The following is a 22,036-nucleotide window of genomic DNA, read 5'->3' as shown; positions in this document are numbered from 1 at the left end:
TACAGGTTAGGCAAAAGTCTGGATCCCCCCAGTTAACTTTTTAACGTGTTGCAGTAGGAAAACCAAACTTGGCACATATTTACAACATAAGAAAGTGCACTTTTTGATCAAGGTTACAACTTTGCCCCAGCCCCAAAAATGGGGTACTGTATTTTGGGGGCAGCCCCAAATTTTCAAATGTAAACACCTATCATGTGACCCCTCATTTTAAAGGGTTTATCAAGAGAAATTGAATGGCGCAAACTAGAGGTCAATATCGCACCCCTAATCAAAATGGCAGGGCCGATTTACCGAATAGGCACGGTAGGCACGTGCCTAGGGCGCGAGGCAATTGGCTTTTTTGGGGGGCACCAAAAATTTGAAAATAAAAAAAAATCGTGGTAGTATTTGCATGATATCGCGGTAAACTTCTGATAACCACTCGCGGCCGTGTAGGCATCGTAATCGTCTCCCGCGTTTGCGGCAAGATTTTCTGCAGTCAGGTCGTTTGGACATAAAATTATCGTCTTCCATGATCGAGGCAATATATGAACATATCCAGCGGTCGTGAGGAGATTATTATCATCTACCGCAAATGAGGCAAAATTCTGATATTTTCCCGCGGTCGTGAGGACATTATCCTCGTCTTGCGCGATCGCGGTCAAATTCTGACCACCCCCGCGGCCGTGAAGACATCTTATCGTCCCCGTTGGTCGTTTGGACATAGTAGTCGCCTCCCGTGATTGTGGCAAAATGGTAATCATCTCCCTCGGACATATGGAGATAATCGTCTTCGGCGAATGAGGCAAAGTTCTGATCTTTTCCTGCGGTCATTTGGACATTATCATCGTCTTCCGTGATCGCGGCAATATTCTGATCATCACTCGTGGCCGTGTAGAAATAGTTATTATATCTCCCGCGGTCCTGTAGATATCGTACATATCCCGCAGTTGTGAATCCATGGTAATCGTCTCCAGCGATTGCGGCAAAATTTTAATCATTTCCTGCAGTTTTGTGGAGATCATCATCGTCTTCCACGATCGCGGCAAAGTTCTTGAGGTTTCCCGCGGTCGTGTGGACATCAATCGTCTTCCGTGATTGTGGTAATATTCTGATCATCCGTTGCGGCTCTGTAGATAGTAGATACCATCATCGGATTCTGCGATCGCGGAAAATTCTGATCATCCCTCGTGGCCGTGTGTAGACATTTATTATTGTCTCCCGCGGTCACGGAAACGTCACTGTTGTCATGCGCGATCACGGAAACGTCACTGTTGTTATGAGCGATCACGGTAAATTGAAAACTCCAGGTAGAAATACAAAATTCACGGTTCAAAGATCTACCGCATGATTCCCGGATTTCCCGGTCGGTGTACACCCTGTTATATATATATTGCAAAGGGGCGCTACTATTAGACGTGCCTAGGGCGCTGACAGGGTCAAAAACGGGCCTGCAAAATGGCAGCCATTTTAATTATTTAAGATGAGCAAGCAAGATAATGTTTGGACACCCCCAATTACCTTTAACAATTTAATATTTTAGTACTGACCAAAAGGTGAATTATCTTTTATTGTAAAGGTATGCTGAGATTAGTTTTCCTGCTATAACCTGTTAAAAAGATAATAGGGGATATTTAAAAATGACTGCCATTTTGATTATGGATGCGATATTGACATCTAGTTTTCGATATTTAATTTGTCTTGAGAAACCCTCTAAAATGAGTGGTCACATGATAGGTGTTTGCATTTGAAAATTTGGGGCTGCCCCCAAAATACCCCATTTTGGGGGCCGGGTACAAGTTCTAACTGAAATGAAAAAGTGCATTTTTAAATGTTGTATACATTTACCAAGTTTGGTTTTCCTGCTGCCACACGTTATAAAGTTAACTGGGGGTGTCCAGACTTTATCTTGCATGCTCATCTTAAATTAAAATGGCTGCCATTTTGATTAGACCTCTCTCTGATATTGACCTCTAGTTTGCACCACTCAATTTCTCTTGATAAACCCTTTAATATGAGGGGTCACATGATAGGTGTTTTGTAAAGAAAAATAAAAAGACTCTGACTTCTACTTTTATATATTTAAATATTTTATTTAAATATATATACTCCTTGCAATGCTCTCAAAAGTGAATTCTTTACAAATCTTGGTTGCCCCTGGGTTGGAAGAACTTGGAAGGTAATAATATAAGACAGAGCTTTTGGCAGTGGAAGCTTGGTGTTAAAAAATGTTTGAGTGGGCCCTGTAAAATAAAATTATCCCCAGAAGTCCTTGTGGGACGTCCCTGGTACTGTTTGAAGTTCTTCCAGACTAGAATACCTTTGATATGAAGACCAATAAACTAATTTAATTTGCACGATCCGAAAATTTACCGACTAGCTACAAGGGAGGCACGGGAGAGACAGACAGACTCGTTGCTGGCGGCTGGGTTCTTACCCCTTCCACTTGTGTGGACTATTTGTTGCGTCTGCTACACGTTAATTCGTTGTTTTATACGACGAATCGGTATAGTTTACAATTGAAAATTTTGAGCTGCCCCCGAAATACCCCATTTTGGGGGCTGGGGCAAAGTTGTAACTTGATGAAAAGTGCTATTTCTTATGTTGTAAATATGTGCCGAGTTTGGTTTTCCTACTGCAACGCGTTAAAAAGTTAACTGGGGGGTTCCAGACTTTTGCCTAACCCTGTATGCCTATTTATAAACCAGCTGTGGAATTGTGAATTAATGTGGTTTGACAGTTCAGCTTGTTTACATTTGGGTGGCATAGCATATTGCAAACATTTTATCATTGTATGTGTTCTCATGGCAGCATTGGCGGCCATGGAAACTATCAATATTTACTTTTAAAATCCTCACCTCAGAACTTTTAAAGCCAAAGGGGCAAAGCCCACGGTCAGTATTGAAGTGTTAATAGTCCTACAAAGGTCCTTGGTATGGTAGCTATATTTATGTATAATTAAAGCCCAATCAGTTCAGTAGTTTATGCGCCTATTAGTAACAAACATACAGACAGACACCACTAAATTTTTATATAATAGAATAGATAATCAATTCACCCTTAAATTTAAAACCGATGAAATTAGTTTACTTTATTTCTTGACCCTACAAATTTTAGCAAATTTCCTTATAAGGTAGAAGCTATTATGGTAGGCCGCACAAAAAAACCTAGATCAAGGCCCCACTAATAAGAATATCTTTATTGTCGTTAAATACAAAAGTACAATAGACAACGTCAAAATATATACAATTTTTCTTTGAATTAGGTATATTGTAGTGATAGAAAATAAGTTAAAACAGGATTTTTAAAAAACTGAAACTATATATTAGACATTTGGCATCCAAAAAAATCTTCAAAAAAAAACTAGAGAAACAGACCATGCTGCAGGATCCATGACGTCACACTAGTGGATAGATTTGTTAATAGGATTCACTGCAATATCCCATTATACAGTATTATGTTTTAGGTAAATAAGCAGGCTGTTTGTCAGATTTAAAAAGTAAGATTTTAGTACAACTATCCACCACTGTGACGCGCTGCAGCATTGCGTGTTTTCTAGTAGGGCCATGCCTAGACCTGAGACAAATTTAGTTATTTTAAGGTATTTATATCTTCTTATATGTTTGTAAAGGGTTTATTAGTCAAAGATTCTGAATCATCTACTTACCGAGTTTTCATGATTCTTAAGTTAAAAGTAAAATAATTTTAAAAGGAAAGTTGTATTAAAAATTGCTTTAATATAGCCTACCGTTCCATTCAAAAATTTTTTTGGGTTTTCAGTTTTTGAGAAATTATCCTTTAATTTTTTTTTGGTCTAGCGGACAACAATAAAATCTTATGTTTTCTTACGTGCAATATAATTTGATTTAAAAGGAATAAAGTTAAACAAACAACTCGGAAGAATGTGCAATTGCAAAATTCTCCTCCCCCCCCTAATTTTTGATACATTAGTAGACAGAATTAATTATTGTAGACGGATTAGATATATTTTTGTAACACTTACTAACCAGTTTTTTATTTGGTTTTCATTATCAGTCAAAACTTAAATTTCCCAAAACTTTATTGTTTTATGAAAAAGCTATATGTTGCCCACAATAATTGAGTAAAAACAGTGCACTGCTGTCTAAAACCGCTGTTTGTACAGTTAATCAACTACAGTATTTCTCTCTAGCAGTTATATTGTGGTTTGATTCCCTATTGAATGTCAAGTAGGGTTTATACCGTTTATAGGGAGGGTTTTTTTAATTAACAAACACTTTACCGTGTAGTTTGATTTTATAAATGGTGATGGAAAAGAAAATTGTGATACAGAATCGCATTCAGTAACTATGGAAAATGTTGCAGGATGAAGATACCTCTGCTCCAATACCTGGAGAAGTATGCACAGGAATTCAAGACGGTATTTTGTGTCAATGTGAAAGATGTAAAATGTGTGTGAAGAGAATTGAACATTCTAATGATAAAGATGACACAAGTAAAGACAGCCATAAACCATTTGCTTGTAACATTTGTAATCTAAGATTTTTTTTAAAGTGCAGGTTGGAAAAACATTTAAAGGTTCACAAAGGACTTAAGTTATTTCCATGTGATATCTGCAATAAAGCATTTACACAAAAAGGTAGCCTCCAAGGTCATATGGAAACACAACATTCAGCAAACAAACCGAAAAGAGCACATAAAAAAGACATTTGTAATATTTGTAAGAAAGCAATTTCTGTTCAACACCTTAAAAACCATATTGAAACAGTCCATTTTCGTAAAATTGAAAGTCTTCTATTTAGATGTAAAGATTGTGGAAAGGGTTTTAATCAGAAAAAAAACCTTAAAAGACATACGGATTCAGTCCATTCAAGAGAAGATCAATACAAATGTGCTGAATGTCATAAAGTTTTTAATCACAAAGACCGACTTAAACAACACATTCAAACATCACATCAACAAAGAGAAGAATACATATGTGCACTATGTGATCGTACTTATTATCTTAAAAGTAGTTTAATTGTACATATAAATAAACACTATGGAACAACTGTATGCTGTGAAATTTGTGGTAAAGCATTTAAAAATGAATTAAAACTGAAAACACACATGATTGTACACAATGATGATCATAAGTTTTCCTGCCCAATTTGTGGAAAATTGTTTAAACGATTATGTAATTTGCAGCAGCATGAGAATACACATAAAGATAGCAGACCTCATGTCTGTAATATATGTGGTCAAACGTTCAAACTAAGAACCCATGTCAAACAACACATGGCTGTCCATGGAATCACCAGGAATCACAAGTGTGTTGTCTGTGAGAAGACTTTTGCCAGGAAAACCCAACTGACCACTCATCTGTCAACTCATGGATTGTGATGTAAGGTTCATATATTTTCAGATGTTAAAATATCTCACAATATAATCTCCACAATGTAATTGTAATTTGCATATTTGATAATTTTGTCAGTAGCACACTCTTTGACTTGTTCATTCAGCTTTGTTTTTTTTTTATTTATTAGAAAACCTGCACAATATAGATGAAAAATACTCCCATGGATGAAGTAGATATCCTGATCTAGTAGATTTCTCATCCTTAAGGAACAGCTAATTTTATTGTTAGTTCTGGGTGCACTGTAGAGATTGTTTTTGTTTACAATTTCTTTCTTGTTATTTCAGTTATTTAAAACCTAGATAAACCAAATAAAACGATCTAATCATAAAATATAAATCATCCCTTGAACATATAACCAAAAACAGTAGTACAAATTATGAAATTATACTAAAATAATACTGTAGAACCTCGCTAATTCAAATATCAGAAGAAAGACAATATTTTTGGACTTTGGGAAGTTTGAGACGTGGAAAGTTTGATTTATAGAGGTCAGATAAATAAAATTTGAATTATGGAGGGCCCAGTTTTAAGTGTAGAGAGTTTGAGAGAACAGAGACTAATGAACACATCGTGGGAACATCAATAAGATTGTCAGTTCATGTTTCAACATGCACATTTTTTAGGCTTACGGTAATGCAACTCGTATTGTAGAGGTTGACTTAAAATTTTGGAGGTAACAGTTTGATTTATGGCAACAAAATTCAAATGGTAGAGGCTCGAGTACGTGCAAATTCAAATTGTAGATGAAGCTGCATTAAGCGTAAAAATCACTTTGAATTATTGGTATATTATATTTTTAATTTTAGAGGATTTCTGAGGGGAAAGGACAAACATTTCTAATTTTGGAGGTTTTTGAATTATCGAGGTTCATATTAGTAAGATTCTACTGTAGAAACAAAACTTTGTCAACACCAGCGATCAGTGTCACCGGACATGACGTAAACTAGAAACAAAAAAGAGCATCTAGAAGTCTACTTGTGTTGGTTAGTCTAAATGAAATTTAATTCCTGGTAGACTTTAATAAATTACATTGAACTATTTTCAAAAGGAGAAATCAACATTAAAATTATAGCTTTGGCATTTCTTTCCTTTTAAAATTATCATTCTTTCTACGAAAGAATTGGAAAGATTTGTCAAGTGGTTGATTCAGAATTTGTCTGTTTATAATAAATCAATGTTTTGATGAAAGTATCTATCCTTACCAACTAAAAGGAGCTGAATCAAAATCTTTGCATAAGGGAAGAAAAGAGGATCCCAACAACTACCACCCTGTATCATAACTACCTTCAATGTTGAAAATGTTTGAACAAATCTCTTATAATAAGAATTTTAAAAATTATCTTATTGTAACCAACACATAATCCTCCTACAATCAATTTGACCTTATCTGGTAGAAGTTCAACATTTGAATTTATAAAGCCCCCCATACACTATCGAACATGCCACCCGACCTGACAACCTGACCTGACGACGGACCCATCATCCAACCTGACTTATGTCGGGTGTTTCCCACACACTATCGAGCATGTTACCCAACAAGTCAGGTGAAATATTAGTTCTGAGATGGATTTTGAGACGACTGTTAGCTGTTTCAGGGGGATTTTTAGCGATGATTTTAGGGATTTTTAGAGCCTATGGAACGCGGCTCTTAAATTTTCAATTTTATTTTTAACGAACTTCAAATCACACTCTGGATACAGTTCCTTGCACTTTTCCATCAGGATATCGTGCCCCTATGTGCATGTTTGTTGCAATAGAGTTTACTTTTGACATCCCACAACGCCTTCTGGTCTCTGTAGAGTTAAATAAATTCTGACCAGAACTGTTTATTATTATTAAATGACATTATGGAAAAATGGGACGGTTATCACGCACAACTCGCTAAATACAAGTTAACTGGAAACTGTGGCTAGTCGGGCGAGCAGTTTGACGGTTTCCCACACACGGTCCAACGTTGTGATATATACTTCGATGGGTCCAACATGTCAGGCGGACGGCTCGAGTCGGGTGGTGCTATCGGACCGAGCATCCGACCTGACATATCAGTCGAGCATGTCGGGTTGGAACCCACACACTGTCCAATATGTTCGACAAGACGTTGGATCCCGACATGTTGTCCAACATGTTGGATAGTGTATGGGGGGCTTAAATCAGATCTCAGAAGGCTTGAATGCATCACACAGCACATCAGTTGTGTTCTGTGATGTATCTGTATGTATGCATCTGTATGTGATGTATCAAGGCCTTGATTGTGTTGATTACCTAGTTTATACAGAGTGTCCAATTTAAACAAGGACAAACTACAGGAAACGGTTCTATGGCTCAAAATGTAGAAAAAATCCATTATGAAACTTTTTTGTAAAATAGTTTTGTTAAACAAATACAGTATACGCCATTTTGTGTTTTTTAGTTTTTTACATAATCATTTTGATCCTTGAATTGCTACCGCCTACTTATTATACCAGTCACTTTCGATTACTATATTATGCTCTCTTGTGAGGTTTACAAAACTGCCCTGACTAAATAGCCCACATTGAATTATGTTTCATATTTAAAACCTTACTAATTTATTTATTTCCTTATCTTATGGGGTAGGGTGAGTCCTAGATATATGGTATGTCAAATTTCTAATAAAAAATACAAAATGGCAGATATATGGTTAAAGAAGTGTTTTGGAAAAAGTGTTATACTGTACATAATGGTCTGTTTATTTGGACCCAAAAAATCACTATGTAAATTATGTCCATATCTTTTTAAACAACCTACCTATTACAGCATTCTTTAGAAGAGTAGTCTTTAATTTTATCTGGTTGTTAAATTGCTTCATTCAAATGTTCAATAGTTGTATATATCATAAATGTTGTATTCAACTCACATACTGTATTAAAAATTAAATTTTTGCTGTAGTTTGGTGATTGTGCACAAAATAAAATAAAATAAATTGTAGTCTGAATGAATAAAATAGAAATTTCTTTGTTTGAACCCAGTTCACGTAAGTGTTAAGTGTCATCATTTGTTTTCCACCTTGGTCCTTGACCCAATCAAAGCCTAATAGTTTCATATTACTTTTTTACTTTCTCCCTCTATACATCACATACAGTATAATTGAAAAAGTACCTATTGTTTTTGTCAAAATTTTTAAGTGGATATATCCATTTTGAGTCCCCCTGAACCCAAACAAGTGGTTTTCGAAGTGATGTCTGTCTGTCTGCGTGTGTGTGGATGTGTACAGGAAGCTTCAGACCAAAACTGTTGTTGGTTTTGGTCCATTTTTCAAAATTTTGATTTTCAATGGTGATTTTTCTATAAAAACCCAAAAAGTTACGGAAAAATCATAAATTTGCTGAACGATTTTGATAAAAATATAGTATGCTGTAGCACTTTAAATTAATTCTGAACAAAATGGTAGTTGTTAACTTAGGCTATGTTCTCATAAAACAAGAGAAAATCATTTTTTTTAAAGCGAGTTTTGATTGAAATTAGTATGTGATTGACCTTATAGTTAATTCGTAACAATATAGTTTAACTCCCATTCCTCTAAAAATTGTGGTTTAAAAGTTATTGTAATTTATAATAATAGATTGTTATTGTTATATAGATTGTTATGATAATAATAGATTAGGCTAGTTATTTTTCCCTTAAAAACCATTTAAAAAGAAATAAATGGTATCAGCAATCTGACACACACTTTCTCCCATAAGCTTGTCAACAACAAATCGTGGTGGAAGTAACCGTGATAATTTTGTAGGAAAAATCACAAAAGCTGCTATAACTTTTGAACCGTAATTGTTACATTAATGGGGGTTGCATTATTTTGTTTAGAATTATAAGTACTGTAGTACAACACGTTAATTTTAATCAAAACCGGGGTTTTTCCAAAATCAGATTTTTTGCAATTTTATTGGATTTTAAATGGGAAATAACATAAGTTACAATAACTTTTGAACCATATGAACTTAAATTTTACCAAAATTGAAAAAAAAATTGAAAAAAAACGCCTGGAGATACCATGGATTAGTACCTTCACATCCAGACATACAGACACACAGACATCACTTTGAAAACCACTTTTTTAGTTTCAGGGGGGCCCAAAATGGATATATCCACTCAAACACAAACATTTTGACAAAACCACTTTCTCCATACTATGTATAGGGGGAGAAAGTAAAAATTCTTATTGAAAGGTTCGTATTGAAATTTGTCTGTTATGGTCCTTATAATTCTTAACAAAATAGTGCCCCCCCCCTAATTCCTGTAAAAATTATGTGATTTTCCATATAAAATATCATAGTTACTCCCATTGCTTACCCATGATATAGGTTGTTGACAAGCTAATGGGAGTTAAGTATGTGTCAGATTGCTTATACCAATTATTTCAATCTGGTTTGAGTTCCTGAGCTTTTCTCCAGGAGGGTCCAATCAGCTTACTTGAAGAGTTCAGGTCAGTAGTCTAGGCATATTAGGAAAGTTAGCAGAAAGTTTAGGTACAGTCCTAATCATCACTTTTCTTTATGTTTTTTGGGTCGCTGAACACGAATATGAGGTTTGCTGACAGATATTTTGCCCAGAACATTGGTTATTTTGTGAAAAACCTTAAAATTTGGGCACTTTTTTTGGTTTTTCGGGCAAATCTTGGTAAGTATGGGTTTTTTAGAAAATCCTGCTTTGTGAAATTAAAGATGACAAAATTTACTACAAGTTTCCTGCATAATGTTTCTTTCTACGGCGAACCGTTTCGCCACTAGAGCACACTAAAAAAGGCCAGAAGTACAAAAAATAAAAAACTGCTAAATGCTGCCGTTTTACATTACGTTTCAATGGAAACAACCCATGTTACGATAGTTTTAACTATTTATTCATGATAACAAACTGAAACACACTTAAAAATAACCCCGCCGCAGCAAACCTGCATACTAAGCGAATTTCCATTTCCCTGATTGGATTTACACTAAAATGTCTCCTTAGAAATATCACATTTATTCCCTATTTAAATAAAAGTTTAACGAGTACTTAGGTTTGCTGCAACAGGGAGGGTAAAAAGGTGTTTTTTGTAAAATGTAATAATTTAGTATGAAATGAATGCATTTTCCAAATTTGATCAAAATATGTTCATAAACAAGTAAACTACAACAGTTTACTTAGTCTCCATAAGAATAACATGGGCATTTTAAATTTACAGATTTTTGGAATTTTTTCCGTAACTCGAGAACTCGAGCAAAAATCATCCGATTTTGATGAAAATTGGGACAAACGTGTAAACCTACGTTTTTTCGAACAAGTTAGCGAACCAGCATGATCAGACTATGGGAACAGGGATTTATGGGGTGTTTTATGGGGTGAAAATTGGTTTTTCCTATTTTTGACCCTACAAACTTAAAATTTAGTGATTTCTTTCCATACCATTTTGTAGAGCTTAAAAAAACAAATAGTTTTGTATATTAAAGCGTTGTTATATGCCTAACGGTTACGGAGAAAATTCCAAAAATCTGTAAATTTAAAATGCTCATGTTATTCTTATGGAGACTAAGTAAACTGTTGTAGTTTGCTTGTTTATGAACATATTTTGATCAAATTTGGAAAATGCATTCATTTCATACTAAATTATTACATTTTACAAAAAACACCTTTTTACCCTCCCCGTTGCAGCAAACCTAAGTACTCGTTAAACTTTTATTTAAATAGGGAATAAATGTGATATTTTCTAAGGAGACATTTTAGTGTAAATCCAATCAGGGAAATGGAAATTCGCTTAGTCTGCAGGTTTGCTGCGGCGGGGGTATTTTTAAGTGTGTTTCAGTTTGTTATCATGAATAAATAGTTAAAATTATCGTAACATGGGTTGTTTCCATGGAAACGTAATGTAAAACGGCAGCATTTAGCAATGTTTTTAATTTGTTGTACTTCTGGCCTTTTTTAGTGTGCTCTAGTGGCGAAACGGTTCATCGTAGAAAGAAACATTATACAGGAAACTTGTAGTAAATTTTGTCATCTTTAATTTCACAAAGCAGGATTTTCTCAAAAACCCATACTTACCGAGATTTGCCCGAAAAACCAAAAAAAGTGCCCAAATTTTAAGGTTTTTCACAAAATAACCAATGTTCCGGGCAAAATATCTGTCAGAAAACCTCATATTCGTGTTCAGCGACCCAAAAAACATAAAGAAAAGTGATGATTAGGACTGTACCTAAACTTTCCTCTAACTGTCACTTATATTCCTAATATGCCTAGCCTACAGGTGCCAATAGACACAAAGAGAATTTTTCAATTTTGCAGTGGACTTTTAATCCTAAAAAGTAGAAAAAAGCCATTTTTTAATCTTGACGAAATGAATAATAAGTTCAACTTTGTGTATCTGGTTTTATATTTTTAAAACTATCATGTAAGATATATATTTGTTTTTTTCTACCTGTTTTGGGCTGAAATCGATATGCTGGTCAAAGGTACAACTACTGCATGTTGAACCTTTGACCACCATGTAACAAATTTTCTTTATTACTAAAAATAGGTTAAAACTTATGACAAGGAACTGGAAAAAATATTTAATCCATGGATAAAACAGTTAAGTATCATCGTTGATTGTTTTTAAAATAATTGGAGCTTTCCTGTCCCTACAAAAAAATTTTAAGTGAAAACTGGTCAAAGGTACAACATTCTCCCCTACGTATGTATTTGTTCAATGCCCCTGCAGGAGTTAATACATCAACATCCAAAGCAGGATGAAATCTATCTTCGTAAGCAAGGAGGTCAGTAGCCTTTTCAACCGTACAAGGCAAGTTGGAGAAGACAAGATCCAACATAGCCCCTTTATCATTAAATACAACGTTGGACTGTTTGAGATCAAAAGTATTAGCAGTATCATATATAATATTTTTGGAAGCATCTGGGTTGGCAGCACTGATGAGGTTAAAGTCCCCAGCTATCAGAATATTATCAAACTTAGTTTTCGGGTCCAAGGTTACCCGTTCAAGGGCATCACAGAATGTACTGTAGCTAGACAATTGTTCATTAGATGGTAAATATACCCCACAGATTAGAAAATAGAAAGACTTGCTCAGAGTAACCATGACAAAGACCGATTCAATATTTTCGCAAGGTGAAGGTACTATGCATGATTTAATAACGGCACGGACAGCAACCAGTACCGGTACTCCTCCTCCAGAAGCCTTACTACTTGTCGAAGCTGATCTGTCACAACAGAATACTTTGAAATTTGAGAAACCCAACTCAGACGTGTGTACCGTAGGGTCTAACTTGGTTTCAGTTAAAATTACAATATCATAATTACTGGTGTTAACATTATGCATAAAGTCTGGTAGCTTAGATCTAATCCCATTAATATTCTGATAATATAGCTTAGCATTGCCGTGGTTAACTAGTTTTTTGGATGAGCTTTCAAAGTAGTAATTGTAGGAACTCCATTTCTGTATTTAATTGTCAGGTTCGGCTCACCCACTGCAGTTCTATCCTCAAGTTCCTTCCTCAAATTATTAAGGGTTTTAATTTCAAGTGTAGTACGGTCTCATGAAAGTTTAATATCTTTTAAGAGAGGATACGTGACACTTGCCGTGTTTGCAGAAAAGTTGTTAATGACTTTCAATTTATCATCCTCTGAGCGGAATATGAGCTTAACAAGACGGGACTTTCCAGCTTTCTTCTGACCCAACCGGAAGAATTTGATTTCTTCGTGGTTTATATTCGCATCTACTGATTTAACGATGGAGGCAACAAGATCCAGATCATGAGATTCTGCAGTGTTTGGGTCATTACTATTTGACTCAGGTGCATTGAAAGCTATAATATTCTTCCTTCTTAGACCACGTTCATTAAGTTCTCCAACAATATCATCAATCTTTGTTTCTACTGCTTTGTCCCGTTCCTCCACTGCTGATATTCGCCTATCCAAGGCATCAATGCGAGGCTCAATTGCGTTAAGTTTTTCTTGTATGCTACTGAGTTCCGCCTTGATTGCCTTAGTATCCTCCGGAACCTGTTCCAATTTATCAACTTTAGCAGAGAGACTGTCTACCTTCACAACGAGAGAGTTAATAGCATCAACAAGATTTTCTAGAGGAGATTTAGCTGTACAGTCAACCCTGGTGCAATACCACTTATTTTGAGAGCTGCTGAATAGTTAAGTGTATTCAGTTTTAGAAATTCTAACACATTAACGATGGAACCACCTATCGCACGGTCCATCGCAACGTATTCCTTCATCACCACCGAGGACCTTCCTAAGACACCCAGCGCATATATCTTTATCAAGTGGATTCATGACTTGTGTGATGTGTTTGTTGAGAGAAAGCACAATTTTTACAAGATGGAATTTATAACAACAAATACAAATATGTATAAAGGTGCAATAACATATTCAAGAGCGGTACTTATTTACATACAATATTAAAAATAATAAAGGACCAAGGGTCCTACTAACGAAAATCGATCACCACTTACCATCTTTTGTATATTTACCGTCTTGTGAGTAACAGTATAAGCGTAAATATATGTTTTTAGTGTTATAAGACGTATCTTTATTTACTTTCCGTAAATTTAATAACACGTACAATGCTGGTCAAGAAGTTATTCACATAATCATCTATGAAAAAACCGAACAGCTGTTTGGATCAAGATTATTTTTCTCTAGCTGTCACTGATATAAAAAAATTACAATTACAAGTAGTAGTAATGATTTACTACTATCATTATCATTACTAATTGCAATTACATTAAATTGCATTGCAATTGCAATTGCATTAAAATTACAATTACAATTAGTAATGATAATGATAGTAGTAAATCATTACTACTACTTGTAATTGTAATTTTTTTATATCAGTGACAGCTAGAGAAATCCAAACAGCTGTTCGTTTTTTTCATTGATGATTATGTGAATAACTTCTTGATCAGCATTGTACGTGTTATTAAATTTACGGAAAGTAAATAAAAGATACGTCTTATAACACTTAAAACATATATTTACGCTTATACTGTTACTCACAAGACGGTAAATATACAAAACTACAAAAGATGGTAAGTGGTGATCGATTTCGATTGGACACTCCAATCATCATCAGACCCAATAGGCGAATGACAAGAATCCTGAATGGCGTCCCTACTTATACCCTATTGGCTACCGGAAACACCGGCCAATACATTTTTAAAAGTACAACTGGAATCGAAATTTACTTGTTCATTAATCAACTTATTTATATTTTTACATTTTTCCTTATACATGTACAATTCTTCCCAAGCATTCATCACAAATCCCTTCTTACAATTCTTCAAAATACATAGATTATCCTCGATTTTTCCTATTGAGTGTCCATTTTGTAACAGGTGTTGTGCGACATTTGATCTTTCCGCTTTGTTGTTTCTCCATGCAGATATGTGGTTTTTGAAGCGGTTGACGAAGTTCACAGTCTGTCCAATGTAGAAGCTATCACAATCGTTACAATTGATTTTATAGATGCCCGATGCGTCGAATCTGTTACAATCTTCTATTTTTGGATGCAGTATTTTACTCATGGTGTTCTGAGTCCTAAGCTATCGAAACTCCGTATTTCTTGAATCTGTTAGCAGTCTTTTGTGTTGTAGTCCTCGTGTAGCTAAATGTGACATATCTGGTGTTTTCCTCTTTTATCTCTTCTAATGCTGTTCTGCTGTGTAGTGTACTCTGTCTATTGAGTTTTCTTTTCATCTTTCTTGCGATGTCCTCTATTGTCTTGGTTCGAAATCCATTAACTTGAGCGATCTTCTTAATGGTGTCCAGTTCTCTCTTCCTATTGGCTTGGCTAAGTGGGATCCAGGAAGTTGATCTTTTCGTTTTCTTCAAACTCGTTGGTAAATGTGAGGTTCGGATGGTGGCCGTTAAGTGTATGCATCATCGTTTTGTGCTCTTGTTCCTGGGCTTGTCTAAAAATAACAAGAATGTCGTCTACATATCTAACATACAGTTTTACATCATGATTCTTTCTTAAATTCGTTAGCATTTCTTTTTCCTGATGCTGTAAAAATATTTCTGACAAAATTGCCAAAAGTGGACTTCCCATAGCTAAACCATCTGTTTGTTCGTAAAATCTATTGTTAAATCTAAAATAATTTTGTTTCAAAACAGTCACAAGCAATTTTACAATCTGATTGACATATTCATTGTCTAAACTATTGTCTGTAAAAGCCTACATTTAACAAGATCTACAGTTTCAGATACAGGTATGTTGGTGTACAGATTTGAGATATCAAATGAGACTAGCCTACTATTTGAATCTATATCTATGTTCTTTACACGTTCAACAAATTCATAACTATTCTTTACATTGTATATATATTCTAATTATAAATCATCGCTGAGCTTACTTGCTAACAATTTTGAAACATTGTAGGTAGGAGCACATTTACAGTTAACTAAGGGTCTGATGGGTACATTCTTCTTGTGTATTTTCGGGATCCCTCCCATCACGGGCGCTCTGGAATTTAGGATGTTCATCTTCTGCCAACATTCTTCGGTAATCACTCTGGTGCATCTCTTCACGACGTCGGACAGCTCTTTTTGGTACTTCTGCGTTGGATCCTTTTTCAGCTCTTTGAAGTTATTTTCTTTGAAGAAATCTTTAGTCTTCTTTATGTATTCTTAAACATTTCAAAAAAATGAAAAAAAAACTCTTGGAGATACCACGGATTAATACCTACATACCAAATTTCACCAAAATCGGACTACAAGAGATGTGATTTGTAGCTCTGTACACATTCAGACACACAGACACATACACGTACACATACATCACTTCGAAAACCACTTTTTTGGGTTCAGGGGGACCCAAAACGGATATATCCATTCCAAACTCATTTTGAATATGTTGACGAAAACAATCTTTAAATATAAAAGGCAAAGCCCTCACTGACTGACTGACTGACTCACTCACTCATCACTAATTCTCTTGCTTCCTATTTAGGAGGCTGAAATTTGGTACACTGATTCTTTAGGCATTAAATAGGAAAACTAAGCTGTTTTTACTCTGATCGGACTCTCGGGCTCCGCCCCAGTGGCTCTGGAGTTTCCCATGTTTACCTTGAGTACTCATATTTAAATGGAATTAATGAATCATAACAGCTGTGTCAATTAAACAAGTTGGTTCTGTTCTATGATGTTCAAGTGTGTTCAATAGCATTTACGTTACAAGGATTACCAACAGGGTGCAGCACTATTATTTCTTTTACATTATTTATGACAACAGCTAATTTGCAACCAAAAGGTAAGTGAGCGTAGCGAACGAACTTCAACCTGGAGGCGAGTTAGCGTAGCGAACGAGCTAACCTGAAGGCAAGTGAGCGCAGCGAACGAGCTCCAACCTAAAGGTGAGTGAGCGTAGCGAACGAACTTCAACCAGGACGTGATTGAGCCATGCGAACGAGCTCACTTATGGAGTTAAACGGGGCAAAGCCCGCGGGTACAACTAGTACTAGATAAAACGTACTCCTCATCCTCAAGGAGGATGTTTTATCTATGACAATACTTTCTCCAGTGCTCCCATATATCTACTTTCTCCATATAGGGGGAGGGAGAGACCGGCTTAATACCAGTCAGTCCAGTCCACGTACTCCCAGTTTAGTCCAGTCCAGTATGCGACCGGTTATTGTTTTGTTTGTTTTCGGTTTGTTTTTGTTTATTCGCATTGAAGTCACTCACTCACAATAGTCACAATACTCACAATCTGCTGAGTGCTGCTGACTAGACTTGACTGACTGACACTGACACTAGGCTAGGCAGTTTTAAGTACTTGGTTAGGCCAGGCCTATATTTATTTACTTAGTTAGGCCTACCTCAACAAAGTTTCATTATTTTCACTGATCTGTGTCTGTCCTGTGTGATTTATTTAATTAATTCAGCCATGGAAGTGGAAGAGAAATTTTCAGATACAGATAAGATTCAGTTTATTTTAGGTGAGTTGCATGCCTTAGATTAAAACTTTAACCATAGGATAAAACGGTCATAAAACCTATCCATTTGTGAAGAATCAAGAATCAAGAAGTTTATTGGCCATTAAATACAATGTACAGGAATACATTAGCGTACAATAGGCTTCGTCAAATAGTTTTAGTACAAAAAATCTTAAGTTTCTAGTCTAAGTCTGAAATGTACATTTAAGGTATTCTTCAATGCTATAAAATGCTTTTTGTTTTAGCCAGTTTGAGATAGTTTCTTTGAATTTTACAAGAGGTAGATTTCTTACAACTAATGGTAACTTGTTAAATAAAAATAAAGTATAACAAAAATTGCTGGTAACTGTGACTTCTAAATGATTTGTGAAGGCGAATGTAAGGTGTTACAAGATTATGTTTGTTTCTCGTGCTGTGTTCATGTTGATTACATTGTTCACTAAAATTAACTATATTTTCCTTAACATAAACCAGATTACAAAAAATATACATACATGGTAACGTCATTATTTTAAGACTAAATAAAACTATCTGTACAATGTTCTTGATTGTTTTCTAAGCCTACTATGCAACGAATGACTTTCTTTTGCCATATGAATACTCTTTTTGCATCAGCGCTATTTCCCCATAAGCGCAGGCCATAGTTCAAATGAGAATTGAAAACACCATAGTAGACCATTAATAATACCTCAGAACTGACACACTGTTTGAGTTTCCTCACTAAACAAGTAGCTCTAGCAAGTTTTTTACATACAAGGTCAATATGGCTACTCCAGGTTAACTTGCTGTCTAACACAATTCCTAACAGCTTAACAGGTTTTAAAAGATCTTCATATTCATGACTAATACTATTTTTGAGTGTGAAGAGAATGTTTTCAGTTTTATTTTCATTCAGGAGTAGGTAGTTTGCACCATACCAAACTTTGCAGCAATCTTTTGAGGAACTAAGCTGCTTTAAAACATTATGGATATTTACACCTTTTTCAAGAATAGTTGTGTCGTCAGCATATAAAACAGAAAAACATGGAACATTTACAGCAAAATCATTGATAAAAACTAAGAATAAGAATGGCCCAAGGACCGAGCCTTGTGGAACACCTGCTAATACTGACTTTGGTTGAGAAAAAACATTATTGACTTTAACTACTTGAGATCTATTGCTAAGGTAACTTCTAATTAAAGCTAGTTCCTTATCTCTAATACCATAATACTCCAATTTCCTGCAAAGAATAACATGTGAAACCATATCAAAAGCTTTACTTAGGTCTAACATACTACAGCCTGTGGCAAAATTGTTTTCAAAACCATTGAGGATATAATCTACAATGCTCTCTACAGCCTTGGTAGTTGAAGAATTAGGCATGAAACCAAATTGGTTAGTACTAAGCAAATTGTTACTTGTAAAATAATCATACATTTGCCTAAATAAACAAGTTTCGATTATCTTACTTATAATGGGGACAATAGCAATTGGTCTGTAGTTCTCTGGTAAATCTCTGCTACCTTTCTTAAAAATATGGCTAATTATTGATTGCTTCAAACAATTTGGGAAAACACCTGTAACTAATACTAGGTTGACAATGTAGGTGAGATGTACTAGAATAGATTGTTTCAGTAGGCTATTAGTTGCAGCAAGAGCAAAGTTAACTCACAGCACTTACCTTAAGAGGCCAAAAAAGAGTTCGGGTAAAAACTTACTGTTTCTTAACTGGACTATGCTACTTAATCGGCCTACACATTGAATCTTATTGATTCAATTAGTAGCCTAAGTTTAAACCTTCAATGGATTTTTTCACCATCAGCAACTTTGGTTGGTTAGGTTAGGTTATGACAGTTTAATTATATTATTGATGTAGCCTAGTAAAAATATCGATTATTAAACAATAGGCCTAGGCCTTTTCTTTTATTCAATAGTTTCAATTGATATTATTTTAGCATAGCCCAATGAAGAAACTGTACCCGGTGTTTCTCCCAAAAGTGCCAAAGGTAAAAAGTGTTTGAAATAGGTAGGCTAGGCCTAGTCCAATTTTGGTAGATAAGGCAAAAAATGCAATATAACATAAGTAAGTAGGCCTAGTATAAGTTCAGTAAGTTATTATAGTAGTTTAAATGTGCAAAAAATCCCATTTTTGGGCGACTAGGCTTATTAGTGATGTGACGAGTCCAGTAAGTTAGGTATTTCCTTGACTCGAGTCCAACTAGACTCACAACTAAGTTATCTCAACTCCAGTCAGACTCAACTCAGTATTCATTGGTAAGTTATCATCAACTTCAATCTGACAAGTTCGGGTCGACCCGATGACTCGAGGTCGATGAGTTGACTCGAGTTGGCTCTTGACTTGAGTCAACTCGACTCATAAACTCAACACATCACATCACTAAGTTTAACTTATTTGGTTCTAAAAACCGCCTAGAGTCGGCCTAGAGTGTAAAAAATGCCAACATTGGCTATTAGCGAATATCGCATACTGTAGCCTATAGGTAATTTGTTATTACCGTAATAGGTACTCATGGTAAGATCTGGACTAGGGACCGATTTACTTTTTGTTTTGAGGTCCCAAGAGGACAAAAACACCATCCTTTCAAATCCATATATATATTTCTACATACCTGTGTGTCTGTTAGCACGATTCGAGCAACAATGATCCGATTTTATTCATCCGATTTTTGGGGTGAAAATAAGATTTTCCCATCCTTCATCGCAAAAACTTTAATTTTTCAATTTATTTTCAAACCATTTTGTTGAGCTAAAAAAACAAATAAGTTTAGGCCTAGGCCTGAATTAGTATATCCCTCTCTCTGTTACACGTCGGATTTCTGACGCATTTTTACACCATTTGTGAACAAACTGTCAAAGTTCAAATTCCGATGCATGTAGCAAGCGTTCACGTAAATGCTCACCGTTTGTATAATTTTAATAATTTCTGCATGATTTTTTCACTATTTTAAAGTAGAAATCATAAGCTTTCTTATAGTACCACTTTGTATGTTTGGCAACAGATGTTTTTATTATTTAGGTACCGGTAGCAGTGGATAGGCTATGTGATGTATTCAGCTATCAGACCAGCAATGTAGGTTAGTGAGGTTTAGTTGTGTGCTGTTGCCTATGATCAACGTAAGGTTTTTTGTACATAGAGTAAATATTTTAGGGTTAGACCATAAACATTGTATGTTTTTGAAAACTAACTTATATTTTATTTCAAAGTTTGGCTATGAAACTTTGTTTGGTGAATTGGGTTGAAGGGGTGACGAATGAAAATAAATAAACTGTATTAGCTTGCTTGTCTATGGACAATAAAATGAAATTTGGAAAATTTGTTAACTTCGTACTAAGCTATCAATATTTAAATAAAAAAACACCTTATCGTCTTCCCAGTAGCAGCAAACCTAAGAAAGTTCATCATATAAAAAATTAATGATATTAAATAGGATTTAAATCTGACAATTTTAAGGGAATAATTTATTAGAATTCCAGCCAGGTACTGTAGATGGAAATTCGCTTAGTCTGCAGGTTTGCTGCATCGGGGGTATTTTTTGTTGATGAGTTTTGTCTAAGTTTTTCTTAGTAGTTCCTCCATAAATTGCTACAACCTAGGCTACCATATAATAGGACATGTGAACATTTATCTATACAAAATAAATGGTTTTTAACATATCAGTATCACACATCCTTGACATTTTTTGCAGGGCTTTTCGACCTTTTGACATTTTACCAATTAATGGGCTCAACATGTTTACAGTATCCTAAATTAAGTTTTGATCCTATATCAATCCGAGAAATTCTGTATACTCTATACTTGGCTTAAGTTTGAATCATCAATGTAAATATTTGTCGTCAATTTAGATCTTGATTGTTTTGTAGGCCTATAGAGAATTATACAAAATTAGATTGACCATAATTTATCAGGGGATTATTGCTACTTGAGAATTCATTAACAGATAGAAGATTTAGAAAACAGATAAGTGTTTATCATTGTCGTCTGACATGTTTGCTTGAAATATTTCCCCCCCTATGCTGTGCTGTTGTCATTGTGAGAATGTAACCTGGTTCAACCCATTCACGGCCATACTCTGTGTGTCCTGCGCTCTCTTACAACCAAGGACGTACAAGACAATCAGTTGCCTTAGAAGAGCCCCTCCCCCAGAGAATATACCAGAGTGAGCTAATGATTTTAACAAGAAATATTGAAACATTAAGAAGAAAATAATAATATAACTTTTTAATTCGGGAATATTAAATATAATTAATTCAATTAACCTACCTACCCTGATACAAAAACAAAAATTGTGGTATGTAGAGGAGACGCTAAAAGAATGGGTGCGCTATTAGATAGCTCTTTTAGTTGCCTCTTACCACAAGCTACTGCTATAACTTACCATGTTTTCCAATTGTGAAAAACCTTTAAAAAGCAGAACATTTTTTCTTTCAGTTTTTAGTGGACACACACACATACACACTCAGTATTGTATGGCTAAGCAAAAAGTATCAAAATCATGTCACGTAGGCCTCTCCCGCCAAGCTATGCTACAGGCAGGTGAACTCCAAATGAGCTTTACATTAAACCTGACCAAGAAAAAATTCAAACCCTGAATCTACTGTACTGGTATGTCTTCTGGCTGGAGAGACATGTTTATTTGGCCATTAAACAGATTTACTAGTCTTCTGCACCAACAGCACTGATCTACCAAAAGCCCAAGTGACAGTTGACTTTCAGTTCCACGTTAGGAATAGGATTAGGCCTAGCATTC

At 35.2% G+C, this 22,036-nt stretch overlaps 1 protein-coding gene across 5 annotated transcripts in view; it reads left to right on the top strand.

The window, feature by feature from the left end:
- The window catches only part of LOC128991483 (zinc finger and BTB domain-containing protein 41-like), a 278,309-nt gene that overhangs the window by 124,681 nt on the left and 131,592 nt on the right, over nt 1-22,036 (top strand). For 2 of the 5 annotated variants that reach the window (XM_054414400.1, XM_054414397.1), the window contains exon 1: nt 17,111-17,290. The exons of 2 other annotated variants lie outside the window; for them this stretch is intronic. In XM_054414400.1, the coding sequence (XP_054270375.1) occupies nt 17,239-17,290 (52 nt within the window). In that variant the 5' untranslated portion in view covers nt 17,111-17,238. Of the gene's footprint in view, nt 1-17,110; nt 17,291-17,996; nt 18,453-22,036 lie in introns of those variants that run through there. One more of the 5 variants, XM_054414401.1, reaches the window with a different exon arrangement.

The sequence above is a fragment of the Macrosteles quadrilineatus genome, unplaced genomic scaffold, assembly GCF_028750875.1.
Source record: "Macrosteles quadrilineatus isolate MER2022 unplaced genomic scaffold, UCM_ALF_1.0 Scaffold_4__1_contigs__length_99947679, whole genome shotgun sequence".
Taxonomy (NCBI): Eukaryota; Metazoa; Arthropoda; class Insecta; order Hemiptera; family Cicadellidae; genus Macrosteles; species Macrosteles quadrilineatus.
Note: the sequence above shows the minus strand (reverse complement) of the source record. Positions and strands in the feature narration are given on the sequence as shown.